The 16,577-nt window shown below is 48.3% G+C and overlaps 1 protein-coding gene across 5 annotated transcripts in view; it reads left to right on the top strand.

Moving 5' to 3' along the window:
• Stk32b (serine/threonine kinase 32B) overlaps nt 1-9,900 on the top strand; it is a 242,841-nt gene extending 232,941 nt beyond the window's left edge. For 3 of the 5 annotated variants that reach the window (XM_029545413.1, XM_029545412.1, XM_029545411.1), the window contains exons 10-12: nt 49-180; nt 2,348-2,412; nt 7,904-9,891. In XM_029545413.1, the coding sequence (XP_029401273.1) occupies nt 49-180; nt 2,348-2,412; nt 7,904-8,042 (336 nt within the window). In that variant the 3' untranslated portion in view covers nt 8,043-9,891. Of the gene's footprint in view, nt 1-48; nt 181-2,347; nt 2,413-6,555; nt 6,590-7,903 lie in introns of those variants that run through there. The other 2 variants (XM_021210566.1, XM_029545410.1) reach the window with 2 other exon arrangements.
• The last annotated feature ends 6,677 nt before the right edge of the window (nt 9,901-16,577 follow it).

Genomic DNA, 16,577 nt, shown 5'->3' with positions numbered 1-16,577 from the left:
ACAGATAATAACCACGAAACGTGTTTTTTTCTTTCTGCTTCCCTTTAGAAAGGGAGACTGAACTGTGACCCCACATTTGAACTTGAAGAAATGATTCTAGAATCCAAGCCGCTTCATAAAAAAAAGAAGAGGTTGGCCAAACATAGGTCCAGAGACAGCACGAAGGACAGCTGTCCCCTGGTGAGTCCTCAGGGGAGTGCTCTGTGGGGAAGGAGGGAGGTGTGGAGGACAGACCCCTCTTATTCAAAGGTGCACTTCAGCCCACAGCCTTCCCTTCCCTCCCTCTGCGTTCTTGGGGGAAGTAGTGCCAGGGGCCCCACTAGATCCCAGTCCTGTAGACCCCCACACTCCTTGTATAAAATGGTGTTGTGCTGGGTATAAAACCCAGGCATGTCCTCCTTACACTTCAGATTGCTTTGGGATTGCTTCCATTACTTGACACAGCCCAAATGCTGTGTGTAACTTAGGTGGTGGGCATTGCTGTTCAACCCAGATATCACCAGCACAGGCCCAACTGCAAAGCTCACAATTAAAATATACTGGATGATAACACTTAGCTGGACCTCTGGGACACAGGGGAGGCTAAGGGGGATGACTTTCATGTCACTCCTTTCTTGTGGATTTTGTGTAGTGTCCAGTGCACTTCAAATCTTAGGTTTTGCTTTAAGGAACCTTCTGAAATTTCTTTGTTTCTCAACATTTTCAAAGTTCAGTTGTTTGGATCTGAGGTCACAGAGAACTGACTGTACATTTTTTTTTGAAGTAAATGAAATGCCTCTGGCATATGAATGGTCCCTTATACTACAGATATATGCAAGGATGACTGAAGATGGAGTGCCCACATTCCTGCCATCCACACTGAGAATCCCAGGGATGCTACAGGGCACCCCAATCCCTGTGCGGGATCAGGAAGGGTCTATCATGCAGAGACCCCCCACAGCCTGCACTGTGACAGCTCATCACAGTGGAGAAGGCATGATAGCATGAGCTTGAAGCAGTTGGTCACATTGCGTTCAGTCAGGACACACACACACACACACACACACACACACACACACACACACAGATGCTGGTGCCTGGCTCCTTCTCTCCATTTTATTCATTTTGGTACCCAAGTTCATTGAGATGGTGCTACCCACAATTAAAGTAAGTCTTCCCATCTCAGTTAATCCAGTTTAGAATCTCCCTCATAGGTAAGCCCAGAAGTTTGTCTCCTGGGTTGTTTTAGATCCTGTCACTTTGTCCTAGCCCATCACTGGTTGGCTGTCCTTCTCACATAGGCATCTTAGTGTTGAACAGCAACATTAATCAGAACGCTGGGGATCTGAGAATCTTGCTTGACTTTTTCTCAGCCAATGAGATAAGCACAGTCTCACCACCTACACCATCATTTAGAACTCCAGTCCCACCCCTGGGTCAACCACACCCTGCTAACTGCCCTACTTCTCATTCCTGTGAAGGGTTTATGTGTGCCCTCTGACCTTTGAACTAATCATTTCATCCTCTCTCTCTCTCTCTCTCTCTCTCTCTCTCTCTCTCTCTCTCTCTCTCTCTCTCTCGTCGCTAACCATTACACCGTCTCAGCTCTTCTAGCTTTGCTAGGATCGCCTGGCTGGCAACTCTAGCCTCCCACCTTCCCCTCTGACTTCCTGTGGCCTGTCTCTGGGTCTCTGTGCTCTTTGTGCAAAGACACCTATCACTGGCTTCAGCACCCATAACATTCCACCCTGCCTCACCTTAACTTAATTATATCTGCAAAGACCTGGTCTCAGATAAGACCATATTAAGACCCTATGACTTAATGAACATACTCTTTGGGGACCAAACTCAGCCCATAACAGTCCCTTCTCCTATACAATACAGGTTTTTAAGTTTTTGCAGTTACCTTAATGTAAAGATGAATATGACCTCTTATTTAAAAAAAAAAAAAAAAAGCTTATTTTAGTGCTCTTGTTTAAAAATAAATGAAGCCATCTTGCCAGCCCCTGGAAGTACCACAGACCAGTGATTCCAGAGCTCACAGAGCACCATGTGTCATCTACATGCAACTTCTGGCCTGGGGTGTCCTTAAAAGATTCTGATCCTGGACAGAGGGCTTGGCATGAATGTCTTGAATCTCCTCCTCTGTGTCCTAAAGCAGGCTTGAGCATCCTAACATGAGGGAGCCCAAACTCAGGAAGCACATTTGTCTGCAGACACAATTGCTGAACCCAGCCACTGGGCTTGTCTCTAAGTCCAAAGTGGCCACAGTTACCATATAAATAAATTAGTCACCCTTGGTGTCCCTCTGCCACATCCCCCTGTCCAGTGAGCTGCCATTTAGACCTCGCTCTGTACTCTTTGACAGAATGGACACCTGCAACAGTGTTTGGAGACAGTGCGGAAGGAGTTCATCATATTCAACCGAGAGAAGTAAGTTCGGCTTGCTACACTCACATGGAGCATGTCTCTCAGGACCATGGCTCCCAGCAGAAGTGCAGTCACTCCTGGGCTCTGTTGCCTCTGGGTTGAGCCTATCCCACAGGACCAAATCCTTTAAGAGAAGTACAGTCATCCATGGATTCTGTCACCCCAAGGCACTGTCCCCTAGCACTAAAGATCTCAGGAGAAGGTGGCCCAACCCTACCAGCAATGAGAGATTAGAGCCCTGGTGCTGGCAGGGAGGGCAAAGTGGAACAATGCCCAGGCCCTGGAGGGAAGGATGCTTCTAAGTTCGGAATTAGGATCTCTGTTCTGATGCTAAAAAGAAGTAGGCTCTGCTGGGGGTGTAGAATGATGTGGGAGCCCAAGGGAGACCCTGAGGCAAAGCTCTTAGCCACTCTGAGCATCCTTGCCAGCATGGCAAAGTAAGAAGAGTCTGCGGTGCAGAGCCCAGCAGAAGAGGATGTTCAGCGGAGAAGTAATAACTGCTGTTGTTGTTGTTGTTGTTGTTGTTGTTGTTGTTGTTGTTACTCGGGTTAAGAGATGCTGTGTGTGGGAGCCTCTGCCACCGAGGCAGGTAAGGCATGGAATGGCGCAGGTCTGGGAGTAGCTCCCTAGGGTCTGCCCATCTGCAGGCGCCAGTGGAAACGGTAAGAAAAAAAGCCTTTCTGAAGCTCAGCACTGTGAACAAAGTACCATCCAGGGAGGTGGAGGGTAGTGGTGAGCGCAGGGCATAAACAAGGCAGGGCCAGACTTCCTGGGTCCCTAGCAACACCAGCCTAAGAAGCAGCTTCATCAAAGTCTGAGACCATGCTGGGAAAAATAAACTCAGGACCCCCGAAACTACAGGAGGAAATTCCTGTAAAGATAAAGGCCGATTCTGAAGGCTCTCGGTTTCCCTAAGAAGTCAAGACCTGGGTCAACTACATTTTGGTCTCCATCACAGGAAACAAAAGTGTGATATGCAGAGGGCAGCTGGTCCCAGCATGCTCATCTCAGCCAATAAAGGGTACGGAAAATACAGCCTTCAGATAGGACACTAAAGGTGTTCTAGGCCAGGTACCATGGTCAGTTCTTGGTAGTCCTCTCTGCCTGCTTCAGCATTAGTGCTCAGTGCAGGCTCAGTGTGTGTGTGTGTGTGTGTGTGTGTGTGTGTGTGTGTGTGTGTGTGTGTTGCACGTGTATGTGCATCTGTCTGTCTGTGTGTGTGTCTGTGTATATATCTGTATGTCTGTTGTCTGTGTCTGTATGTCTATGTGTCTGTGAATCTGTGTTTGTGTGTGTGTGTGTATGTGTGTGTGTGTGTGTGTGTGTGTATGTGTGACTAGAGTGTGAGACTCTTGCCTGATATTATTACTGTTGAATCATTTTGAAGTTGAGATCCCACACAGCTTTGCAGGGGGTGCTCAGTCCACTATTCCTCTTCATGATGCAACCCCACACGGTCTCTTACTAACGTTTTGAAAATATAGAGCCATTAATGCACTTTCCATGTGAAGAAACTCAATGGTATCTTTTTTTTTGGTTTGCACCGAGTGTTTACTTAACTTTGTATTTCTTAAGGGAGGGCTAAGTTTGAAGAGACATTGCGGTGTTGCACACTGAGGTTCATATTTCACTTAGGTTTACTAAGTATTGACTATGTGCCTGGAATTACAAAAGCACATTAAAACGTAGTGTGATTCATCCTACCAACCAAGCAACCAAAAGTGGTGCCTGGTTGTCTTTGGATATCTATTATAAGTTGCTGCAAGGGACTGAGTCAAAATGGTATCTTTTTTTAAAAATTCACTTTATACTCTCATTGCAGCCCCTCCCTCCTCTCCTCCAAGCCACTCCCTCACATCCCCTTCCCCCAACACTGCTTCCTTTTCCCTCAAAGAAGAGATGCTCCCGCCATGGGTACCAACCTGCCCTGGCACATCAAATTGCAACAGGATTAAGCGCATCCTCTCCCAGTGAATCCAGACAAGGTAGCCCAGCTAGGGAAGAAAGATCCAAAGGCAGGCAATAGAGACAGAGACAGTCCCACCGTTCCAATTATTAGAGGGCCCACATGAAGACCAAGCTGTACATCTATTACATACGTGCAGGAGGTCTAGATCCAGCTCATGCATGCTCTTTTCTTGGTGGTCTACTCTCTGTGAGTCCTCATGGGCCCAGGTTAGTTGACTCTGTAGGTCTCCTTTTGGTGTCCTTGACCCCTACAGCTCCCTCAACCCTTCCTCTGACTCTTTCACTCCCCAGGCTCAATGGCGGTTTTGATAAATAATCTCAGTTGACAATTTGATGAGCTCTAGAATCATCTGGGAGACAGGACTCTGAGCATGCCTGTTGGGATTCTCCCTACATTAAATTGGATGCAAAGACCTTCCCTCTACGAGCAGCAACCTTCTCTGGCTGGACTCCTGAATTATGTAAATGGAAAATGGAACTGATAGGTAGCCTGCATTTATCTCTCTCCTTCTTGACTGTGGGTTGGCATGACCAGATCCCTGAAGCTTGGGCCACTGTGACTTCCATTCACTGATGGATTGTTCCCGGGAACTTGGAGTCCAGGAAGGCCTTGGTCCCTAAGTTGCTCCTGTCAGGGTGTTTTAAGTCACAGCAACAGGAAAAGGAGTCAAGTCAGCACTGATAGGAAAGTGTCAGGTATGGACCATGAGCAGGATCCCCTCAAGCAAGCCCGTAGGACACGGGCAACTTCCCCCATGAGATCTTCACATTGCTTTCCTGACTGGCTGTTATTTTATTCCCAAGCTTCATAGAAAGAAGCCGTAAGGTTGCCGGCCCCTGTGGTTAGGTATCATGAAGCCCCACTGGATGAGGGTGACCCCACTCCACAGGGAACAAGCTAAGATGAAGACCGAGAGCTACTGCCACAGCCCAGGCGGCACTAAGGGATGCCTGCCACCAAGGAGAGTGGGAGGAGTCAGGGGGCAGCTCCCAGAGAGCTCCAAACTTTGAGACCTCACGAACACAATGAGAACATGAGGTGAATACAGCCATCTGCCTTTCCTCTGGACTGTTTGAGCAAAAAAAGTGAGATAGAGCAGAGAGCTGATCAGTGCCTGGGGCAGGAAATGACAAGAGAATGTTTCACGTCAGAAGAAAGAGCCCTGTGACAGACACAAGCTTGGTGGCCTCACTGAACCCAGAGAACATACTGCCAGGAACAGTACCCAGAAAGCACAGCGGGAAGGACACCCATCAGGGAAGGTCAAAAGCAGAGTCTGGTATATGAATCTAGAGTCCCCCCACCCCACCCCCCAACACACTGCAGCCCTGACCTGTGCCCAGCTCCTCTCTGCTCATCCCTGCACACTAAAGGCACAAGGAATGGAGGCGAGACCAGGAAGGCTACAGGGGGCTCCCTTTTAATTGGACACCAAGGAGTTGCACCTGAGGAATTCAGCGGATCCCAGTTGTAGGCTTGGGGTCTAGGGACCTGGGGCTTGGTGAGATTAGCTGGGCTCCCCCAGAGGAGGCAAGAACATTCCTGAAGAGTTTTAAGTTACCCCAACTAAGTATGGTTTCTCCCCCTTGATACCTGCCCTCCATCTCCAACCAGATAGCCATGGCTTGATTTGGTACATGGCTTTCTGAAACCTCCTAGTCATTTCAACTCTGTCTTGATGTGGTGTGTGCCCTTCTGCCCCTTTGTATTATCATTAGAGAAGCATGACAGTCCATGTCTCCTTTGTCTGAAATGCGTGGGACCACAGGGTTTGACATGTGGGGTCTTTCTGACTTTGGTGAGCCATGACTGAGTTGCAGAATTTGAAGTGCTCGCATCTGTCACTTGGGATTCTCCCAGTACTGATAGTTAAAATCATAGGTTAGCTGAGAAACTGAACACTTCCTGTCATTGAAATAGCTTTCAACTCTGCCCACTGTATATATGCAACTCTTTCCAATTTCCTCCTACGTTATCTATGCTTGGGCCATGGGCTATGCCCACAAGTGAGCAAGCATTGGGTCACTGAGTGTTCACTCAAGCAATGGCGCTGGTGCACATTTGCACTCACACCCAGCTGCCATCTGGCCGACATGCAGATCCTGCGGCTCTAGTCTCAAGTTCAGCCACAGTGTCCTGAGCATGTCAGGCACAAGCAGGCCTCTCTCATTTTTTAGCGAAAGGACTTTCACGTGAATGAGAACTCCAGCGTATGGCTACCCGCTCTGCCCTGTTTGACAGAAATGTTACAGGTTAGTCCAATTCTGCCTGAAGCCTGAAGCGTGTGTCTTTCTGAATGAGATGGAACTAGTAATAATCTAGAGATTGGCCATGTGTCTTCCTCAAGCACTTTCTGAACTTACATTGTTGACTGAGCCATCTTCTCGCTGCCCCTCCTCTTGGATTTTAAAAGACAATTTCTTGCTATGTAGCCTTGACTTGCCTGAAACTATATAGCCTGGTCTAACCTCAACCATGTGATGTTCCTGCCTCTGCCTTCCAAGAGTTGGAATTACTAATATGTGCCACCATCCCATGCTAGTGTGCCTAATCCTCAAGAGACTTGAGGCCCTGGGATTTAAAGGGGTTGCCTTCAGGGGAGAGGGAAAGCACCCACTCGGAGGCGAGGGGGAGGGGGATGGGTAACTGTGGAGGGGGGACTGGGATAGGCAATGGCTGGTATATAAATAAATAATAATGATTAACTCTATAAAAAAGAACTACTACCTTCAGACCCACAGTAGTGATTTCCCTTACATCTGTCTGATTCCATCACCTCCTCCACATCACAAGCCTCACTTTGGCTAAGGAAATGGAGTCTCAGAGACTCCAAACAGCTTAACCAAGGCCACTCGGGAGGTGAGAGCCTGGGTTTCAGTTGGGTTCTCTGCTGTCCCCTTGAATGTCTCCGTTCCTCCTCTGGCCCACAGGAGGCAGCTGTGGTGCAGTGAGGGAACCCGAAGGAGGGATGTGGTCACCCTCCAACCTGCAGCAGGTGGACAGCTGCTAAGAATTGCAGCATCCGGACTCTAACACCCTTAGCATGGCTTGTCGTGAAGTGTTTCATCCGTCTGTGTGTTTGATTATACAGATATTTGTTTGTGAGATTATCTCCTCTGCGTCATAAACTCTATGAGGACAGGGACTGATTTGCCTTCCAACATAGCCCCTGCCCCCAGGCAAGGCTACTGTTCTATTCATGGGTATAAACAGACCGAATGGTGCATAGGTTCACTAGTCAACTCTCCTGGCTTTGAACCTGAGCAAATTACGTCTGTGATGCTTTATAAATATCACAGGGATTGGCAAGGTTGGAATTATCATCTCCATTTTATAGTCAGAGAAACTGGGGCTCTGTGTGTTAAATCACTCACCTGGTATACACAAGCGGAGCACTGGGAACTCCCAGAGAGTCGTGCATTCCTGGGAAGGTCAGGATCCCCCGGTCTCTCAGCAATCTCTCACCATCATGTAGCTTCGTCCAGCCCACTGCCACTCACCAAGTCTATGTTATGTTTGTTGCAGACTCAGGAGGCAGCAAGGACATGATGGCCAACTCTCAGACCTGGATGGCCGAATAGGAAGCCAGACCTCAAGCAAGCTGCAGGATGGTCGAAACAACAACATCCTGACCCATACGTGCCCCCGAGGCTGCAACAGCTAAGCTCGACTGCCCAGATGACACTGTCTGCCCTGACACCCAGAACCCCTCCTCTGTTCCCTGACAGGCCCCATCCCACCCCTAAAACACCGGATGCAGAAAGAGCTCTGTATTCAGGGTTCTGGTCCCTGTTTCCAGCTGATTCGCTGTGTGACCTTTTGAGCAAATCACACATTCTCCGTGCCTCAGTTCTCTGCATCTGTGGAAGGGGTTAAACAACTCTTTGCCCCATCTCCAGTCATACAATTGTGAGAATCTGGTTGGACGGCAGATATGTAAACTCCTGGGCATTGATCAAGTGTTTATACATGTAAACTATCTCAATAGCTGAAGTGTCCTCCTTAGCCCCCACACAATTTAAATCAGGAGGACTTTGCAATTTGGCCCATCCTAGCTTGCTTGATGGAACTTTCAACGACTTAAATAGCTGACATATTTGCCCCTCTTATGGGACTTCCAGGTCCCAACGCAACCTGGAAGAGTCACTCCCAGGTTTCCTGGCCTTCTGGAATGGTGCAGCCTAAAGACCAAGCCCAGGAGTTTCTGCTGCAGACAGGTTTTTCCCTGACTCATGGAAGGCTGCCCCCACATGTGGATTCCAGCCATCACCAGCTATCACCATATCCCCACATCCCTGTGCTCGATGGCACTCGGGGGTCTCTGGTCACTCCTCCCTCCCACAGAGTGTCCTAGGACCCCAGAGGAGACTCATCCTGCAGCACAACCTCAGTCCCCACCAGGAAGAGTATCAAAGAGTCCAGTCAGCCTGTCCTGCAAAGGCTCCCTGGCTGGATAGCCAGAGCTTCCTGTTGATACCTTAGGAAGCCTTGGTGCTTAGAGTCTACTGTTGACAGAAGCAAGAACACCCAAGAAGCCAAGTATCTTATACCCTGGCCGGGAACCAGCTGACCCTTGAGCTCAGGATGCTGAGATTTGCAAAGAAAGCCAGTTGGCAGCTGCAGCCGAGACTGGAAGACCTCTGCAAATCATGTGCTTGCTCAAAGGTCAATTTTGTCATTTTCAAACAGGAAGGAGAAGGATGGCCTTGTTAAGGGGCTTGATAAGATCCCATGTGTCACACAGTGATGATTGACAGCCAGCAGCCATTGGCCCTCACTCTCCTCCTCCTCATCTCCCTCCTCCTCCTCTTCTTCTCCCTCTTCCTCCTCCTCTTCTTCTCCCTCTTCCTCCTCCTCTTCTTCTCCCTCTTCCTCCTCCTCCTCTTCCTCCTCCCTCTTCTTCTCCATCCTCCCCCTACTCTTCTTCCTCCTCTTCCTCATATTTATCATCATCACCACCAACATGACTACAATCCTCCTCTGTTGGAGGTACTTTCCTGTTTTGTTGGCACAGCAGGTCTGTTTTCTGTGGACCAAGGATCCTCCAAGTTTACAGTTTGTTTTCTTTTCCTACCTGGAGCCTCTGAGGTCTGGACATCCCCGCTGAGAACATCCCCCCTGAGATCAAGTGTTTTTCACGTAGGCATCTATTGCCATTTTCCACTTTCTCGCTATGATTCACGTCTATCAGCGTCATCTCTTTGATCTCTTGCGAGACATTTCAATGTCAAGGTTTTACACTTTTCAAAAAACTGCATCGTACTCCCCTCTTAACTGAGTCCCCCACCATGTCTATCTCCTGCCCACTCTACTGTCTCCAGCCCCTGTCTGCCCTTCCTGCCCTGCAGAACAGCCGCCCAGCCACTCTTCTCTACACTGTGACCTGGAAGCATTACAATTTCTTCTTGGGATGAGCTTGTGAATGAGAGGAGGTGGTGAGGGAGGAGAGCACCGTGGGGAACCCTGATTGTTTGGCTCTGTTTAAGTCCATGTTCCTTGTTCAGAATAAATAAGCACTCAGATGTTCCTTGTAAACGGCTCTTAATTCAGGGGTAGGTGGGATGGACCTTTTTATCCATAGGGGGGCTCCACTTTAATCAGAAGAGACGAAGTGAGAAGATGAGTTTGTCAGTTGTCTGTCACTGCAGCAAAACACCTGAGATAACTAACTTAGAAAGAGAAAAATATTTCTTTCAGCTTCTTTCTTTAAGGCCCACGAGGAGGCAGCATGTGGCAGGAGTGTGTAGTGGGCTGACGTGCATGGGAACCAGGGATCAAAAAGAGTAAAGAGAGGGTCCTACTGTGTCCCACAAGAGCATGCCTGCAGTGAGCTAGAGAATGTCTCACTCCCTCTAAATATCACCATTCTAGGACCAAGCTTTTAGAACACAAACTGTTGGGAGACATAGATTCAAGCTATGGCAGGCAGGGTGCCATGCCAACGACACATTGACTTTCCCCACAGATCAAATTGAGCTTGCCTATTCCAAGGTCTCCCCACATGACTATAATTTATATTACAGCTATGTGTTTGTAAGGAAAGAATCTATCCTCCATAGTAGAAAGTCAGAAAATGCTGTACATAGACAAAACATGCTTTCTGATGTCCTCAAGTTGCTACCTGGACCTCTCACACTCAGCACCGCAGGAACCAATGCCTTCATTGCCCGTGGGCTTCTCGGTTTTCCTCACCACCTTCCAGTCTTCCTCTCCACTGGGATACATCTCAGCTTCCATCTGTGTAGGTTACAACATCATTCATTGTTAAAGGTTAGTACCACCTCTTCTAAGTCCCCTGGGACTCATGGCAACACTAATCCATGCCAGGCATAGCTACTCCGTATGGGCTCCCATGAAAATTTTCTATAGCTTTCACAGAATTTTCTTGGTAAGGGGCAGGCAGCAGGCTTTTAATGAAGGAGATAGAGGAACACAACACAAACTGGCTATGTCTATTTGCTTTGGGCACCACCGACCCAGCCCACTCCCCATTTCCCATGCTTTCCCAGGACTTTTTCTCTTCAATGTTATTGGGGACTGACCCTCTTCAGAGCCACCTCTCCATGAGGCCCAAGTTACAAATGCATTTTTCATTCTTTCTCATCCAACCTCCATTCCCAGAGTGAATGACTTCAACCCAGCTGTGGCAGAAGAGCAATCAGATTGAACACATTATCCCCTTTTCAGTATGAGATCATCCTGAGGAGCCACTTCTGTGGCTCACCCCAGACAGGACACTGACAATACACTGAAAGAAGGATTCTACCAAATTCCAATTTGGTGAACCAATGAGGGCACTGGGGTTTCTTACAGGAGTATGGGACACAACGGTAGCTAGCTATACCATGCAAAAACCCAAAACAGTAGGAATAATGACTCATGGATTCTGCAGTCTTGGAGTACTCTGAGCAATTAGAAGCTGATTATCAGATGGGAGAATCTCTTCTCTTTAGCAGGTTTTACTCTTTAACCCCAGGAAAGAAAGGAGCTTTTGAACCTCTTAAGTTTCAGGGACTTTCTAAGACTTGTTTGTTGTTCAGTTCTTGGGACTAAAGGAGCCTCCCTCAGAAATAAAATCCTTCAGTTCTGAGCGAAGTACTACATAGCACCTTCTTATTCAGAAGGTTTCAATTTCAACCAACTAGATACTGAAAATATTTTATTGCATCTGTGCTGAATACTACAACCTTTCTTGCAGTCAGACCAATATAGTCTAAGAGCTATTTATACAGTATTTATACTATGCCAGGGATTGTACTAGTGGGAAAATGTTCTGCAGTTTGCCTGGACATGAACAGAGCTATGTGCAGACTGGTGCTGATGCCTGTAAAGCGCTGGAGAACCCTTGAGTTTTGGCATCTGAGGGTCCTGGAATCAACACCTTGGAAACAATCAGTCCCTTCAGATCCTGAGATGGCTCTACATGCCCAAACAGGAGTCTGTGCTTAGCTTCACTGGTCTTTGTGATGCAGTCACTTGGACAAGCAGTGGCTTTGTCAAGGCTTTCCTGTCTTCACTGAGGAAGCTCAGGACCCTGTCAGTAAGTTATGTGGTGCAGTGCCATGGAATCTTCTAGACTGCCTAAAAACATTGTATTGTTTTTTTTTTCCAGAATCCTGAAAAATAAAAGGAATCTCCTATTGGATTGAAGGGACTGAGGAATAGGGAATGAGAAGCCCCAGAGAGCCCAGTGTGGCCACAGGATTTTATCTCTTATCTTGTTGATATCATGTCCCTAGGTCATCTGTGCCTTTCATATGTTACTTCTGGGTTTCTTTCAGGACACAGCCTCTCCTCCTTTTCAGGATCTTATGAACCATCCCACATAGGTATTCTTGGTGTAGTTTAAGGAAAGCAGAGTGAACAGATTGGCTAGAGGCCAATCTCCACACTCCCACCCTGCTGGGCTGTGTACCGGAGACTATCCAAGGAGATCTCTGGTCTGGCCAGGTGGGAGGGTTCACTTGAGGGGGAAAGGGCATGAGCAGGAAGGGGGAATTGCTGTCCCAGCAGGTGCTGTTGCTCCAAGAAGCTGCAGTGGCTGTGCTGTGCCAAGCTGGGATGAGCCAACAGGGGTGGTGGTGAGTGTGGGGGTTGGGGGGGGGCTGGTTAGCCATCGAGGGGAGCGCAGGGGAGCTTCTGGAGGTGAAAGCTTTAGGAGCAGTGTGACAGCTCTTGTGACAGATGCTCTCAGACATCAGAATAGTTCTCACACACCTTTATTCCTTCTGGATAGGACCTTAAATACAAGTTTGGATATTGGGGTCTAACAGTAGGTGATTTCTATTGGCTTGATCCGAGATGTTAGGGATGCCTCATTTACATGTGAAGGTGATGCCCCTGTATAACTGATGGCCTCAATACTCTGGAGGGAGGGGAGGATGTGGCTTGATAGGAGCCTGGTGCTGGGAGTGGGCAAAGCTTCTACCATCCCTTCAGGGTCACTTTAGCTCAACCTTACCAGGCTTCCTCTCACGGCCCACCACCCCTACCCACACCTTCAAGCCAGACCACAGCAATGTTCCTGCCATCCTGAGGTCATTTGTCGCTGTAAAGTGACTCATTCCTCATGCCAATAAAAGTGCTGCTTCTGGGAATGTTCATGCCACTAAGAACTGAATCCCAAGGCTTCCCACGGCCATCAGGGATATAATAACAATGAGGGGGAGTGTTTGGGGCCTAGGAAGATACCCAGAGACCACCTACCACTGCCTGGCTCAGGCCGGCTGTAGACACACTGAGGTGTGCCTGCTGCCACACCACTTGGTATGAGAGGGGGAAGATGTCTGCAGACCTGCCTGCCACCGTGCCACACAGGCAGGCTGTAGAAACCTAGAGGCCTACTTGCAGTCCCACCACACAATGCAGACAGTGGAGATTACCCAGAAGCCTCCAGTCACATGGCCTATCTGCAGTGGGAGCTATTACAATGTACAAGTATGTGGTAGGCAGATGGGAGAGGAGAAGAGGAACTGTTTGAGCATTATGAAGAGAGTTGGAACTGGAGATAGGAAGGTAGAGAGGAACAGCCGGTTGTGAGTGGCCAACTCTACCACCTGAGGCCATGATGAAGTCCCAAACCAACCCTCTAAGGTCCATATCTATGTGTCTATGCAGTGGCAAGGGTCGGATGTCAATGTCTGTGACTCATCTTACTACTAGAGAACATGGAGGCTTCCCTGGTCTTGGCAGCCACTGGGGACCACATTGGGTATCCAAGGACTGAGCAGAACTGACCCCACCCCTCAGTGGCAGCAGTGGTACTGGGGAGAGCTGGCCCCATATCTCACTGGTAGCAGCACCTAGAAGAGGCCCTACATCTCACCTGGACAGCAGCTGAGCTGATGCTGGTGGTAAGGGCAAGGATGAGCTGCCCTGAGGATGAGAGTGAGCAGGGGGTTGGGGATGCTGGCCCTGCCTGCTTTGCTGTGAGGCGGCGTGGGCCTGCAGGGGAGGACATCACCTCACTACCCGCAGCAGTTGGTGGTGCTGGCTCAGGCCCTTAGCCGCTGCAGCACTTGGGAGAGAAGCCTCTGTGCCTTGGCTGGGCAGCACAGTGGAGCTGGCTCTCCAGTCGGGTTGGTGGGTGGAGCCAGCCCTGCCTCCTGAGAATGGCAGTATTGGGTGACCTAGCGGGGGGAGCAGTGCTGAAGAGCTCGCTCTCATGGTGTGGATAAGAGCAAGTCAGCTGACCGATTCAGCTGCTACCCAGGCCCAGATCTAGGACTTTGAGTTTGCCTATCCCCAAACCTACATTATCTGTGAATTGTTGGGGGAACATGAAAGGACTGGACCTGCTGATCCAAAGCTGCAGGATCTCCATGACACGGAGCAGCAACAGGATAACCAGGAGGAGCTCTGGTGAGGATCCAGTATTGATGGTGTCACAGAAGCCAGAGACCTCGAACCAGAAAATGTTCATGAACATTTGCAAGCAAGGTTGTGTGGGCAGATGGGTATACTGTGGGATATGCCGTGACACACTACAGCTTCCATGACAACAGGTTTTCTATGGTTTGTTTTGATTTGCGCATTCTGTTTGTTTCTTGTATGTTTTTTTTATTTTGAGGGGGAGGTTGCAAGGGTGGAGGATAAATACAAGGGGAGGGGGAGATGAGCGGGACTGGGATACATGATGTCAAACTCATAGAATCTATAAAAAGTTTAAAAAAAGAAAACAGCTTGAGAAACAGTAGCAACAAAGACATCCAAATGTCTATATCATTACAAAAACCACAGCTTGGAACCTGCTCAGAGAGTCAAGTTGAAGCAGAAAAGAACCTAAGCCTTAGCAAAGGTCTCCATCCTTCTCAGAGCTTAAATTTGGCATCACCGAACTCCTCTGGGGTATGACAGAAGAGAAGAACTCCCACCTTTTCATTCCTCCACTCTCACCCCTTGTTTCTTCTTCTTCTTCTTCTTCTTCTTCTTCTTCTTCTTCTTCTTCTTCTTCTTCTTCTTCTTCTTCTTCTTCTTCTTCTTCTTCTTCTTCTTCTTTTTCTTCTTCTTCTTCTTCTTTTTCAAAACCAAAATACAGAGCAGTGTGGGAGTTGAGACCAATTTCCTGATGGTAAGCATTATCAGAGCTTCCACAGAGAGCTACATCACCCTGTCTGTCTGTCTGTCTGTCTGTCTGTCTGTCTGTCTGTCTATCCTAACCTGAAAGATGCCATGTTGTGACACAAAACCTCAGCCAATTTTTCCTTTGAGGGGGAGGAATCCCAGAAACCAAACACACTCAGACAACACAGCTAAAGTCACAAAGGCCTCTGTGCTCCCCAGTGTGGCCCATTTCCAATAAAGATAAAGTGGAGGTGTGGATCAATATACAAAAATCAATAGACCCATACAGGGTGCCAGGCGGATCTCCTTAAAGACATCAGGCAATTCAGAGAAGAGCAGAGGCCTCTGAAAAGATTGAATTCTTTGCCTTCAACACAGTGAAGAAAATAGTGCAACCATAAGGCAATAGAACAAGCTATCTTAGAATGATGGAGGAGTGGGAAAGACTTTTGGAAACTAAAGGTTATTACCACCAACCCTTAATCCCAAAAAAGGCCTGAAGGGATAAGGGAAAGAAATTACAAAGACCCACCAGAAAAAGGACAACGCCAAGTCTAACCAGGTAGTGGTGCCTCAAAAGAGCGCTGAGTTTATTACCAATCGAGAGGTGTGCTGAGTGCTTGATGCACAGTGGTCCTGGCATACACACAGGGGTCACAACCTAGTGAGATGGACTTAGTCAGGGTCCCCGTTTCATAAAGGACGACAGTGAGGCACAAAGAAGAGGAATGACATTTGAAGCTCCCACAACTGCTGACTGCGAGAACCAGCGGCAGACCTGGATCTCTTCTCAGTATGACCCCCACATATATGTAGCAGATGTGCAGCTTGATCTTCACACAGGTCCTCCATCAACTATGCTACTGGATGATAAAAAATTTAAAAAAAAAAAGAAAGGAAAAATATTAGCAGACTAGCAAAGTGCCCATTAACTGTTCTCACCAAGGAATTCTGGGAACCACTTCAATGGAAGGAAAAAAGCTTATTCTCGCCTCTTGTCGTGGCTGTTCTAGCTTATGGGGAGAGTCGCATCAACACGATGAAGTTCTTGGAGCAGATCTAAATGTGGAGACAATGGAGTTAATGTAGTACAGGGACCCTCTGTAAAGAGTTGAGTACCCATGACAAGCTCAAAATTAGGGCCTTGAGAGTGGCCTGAGAACCCAGAGGACTTTAAATAATTTTCTCTTTATACTCAGCCTTCCTGATGTCAGACCACAGGTGACACCAAGTCAAGAGGACTAAGGGAACAGGGGAGGGAAGGAGACAACCCAATAGAGCACACGAGATATGCCTGCTTCAGCATGAAGTAAGGAGTAAATGATGCCCAAGATCATGTCCACACACACAGTTGTAAAAGCACACCTAGGCACGTGTGTGACACTAGAGGGACTTCCTCTTTGTTCTATCTCATCCCATCCAGGACTACTGCAGTGGTCCAGCTTCATTGTCAGCCCACCTGGCTTTAGGATCATCTAGGAGACACTCCTCTGGGCATATCTGTAAGGCAGGTTCCAGATTGGTTTAACTGAGGGTGGACAGCCCATACTGAACATGGGCAGTACCACCTCTCGGCTTAGGGTCTTGGGCTTAGGGAGGGAGGGAGGAAAGGAGGGAGGGAGGGAGGGAGGGAGGA

The sequence above is a fragment of the Mus pahari genome, chromosome 13, assembly GCF_900095145.1.
Source record: "Mus pahari chromosome 13, PAHARI_EIJ_v1.1, whole genome shotgun sequence".
NCBI lineage: Eukaryota > Metazoa > Chordata > Mammalia > Rodentia > Muridae > Mus > Mus pahari.
This window is presented reverse-complemented; position numbering and strand designations above follow the sequence as displayed.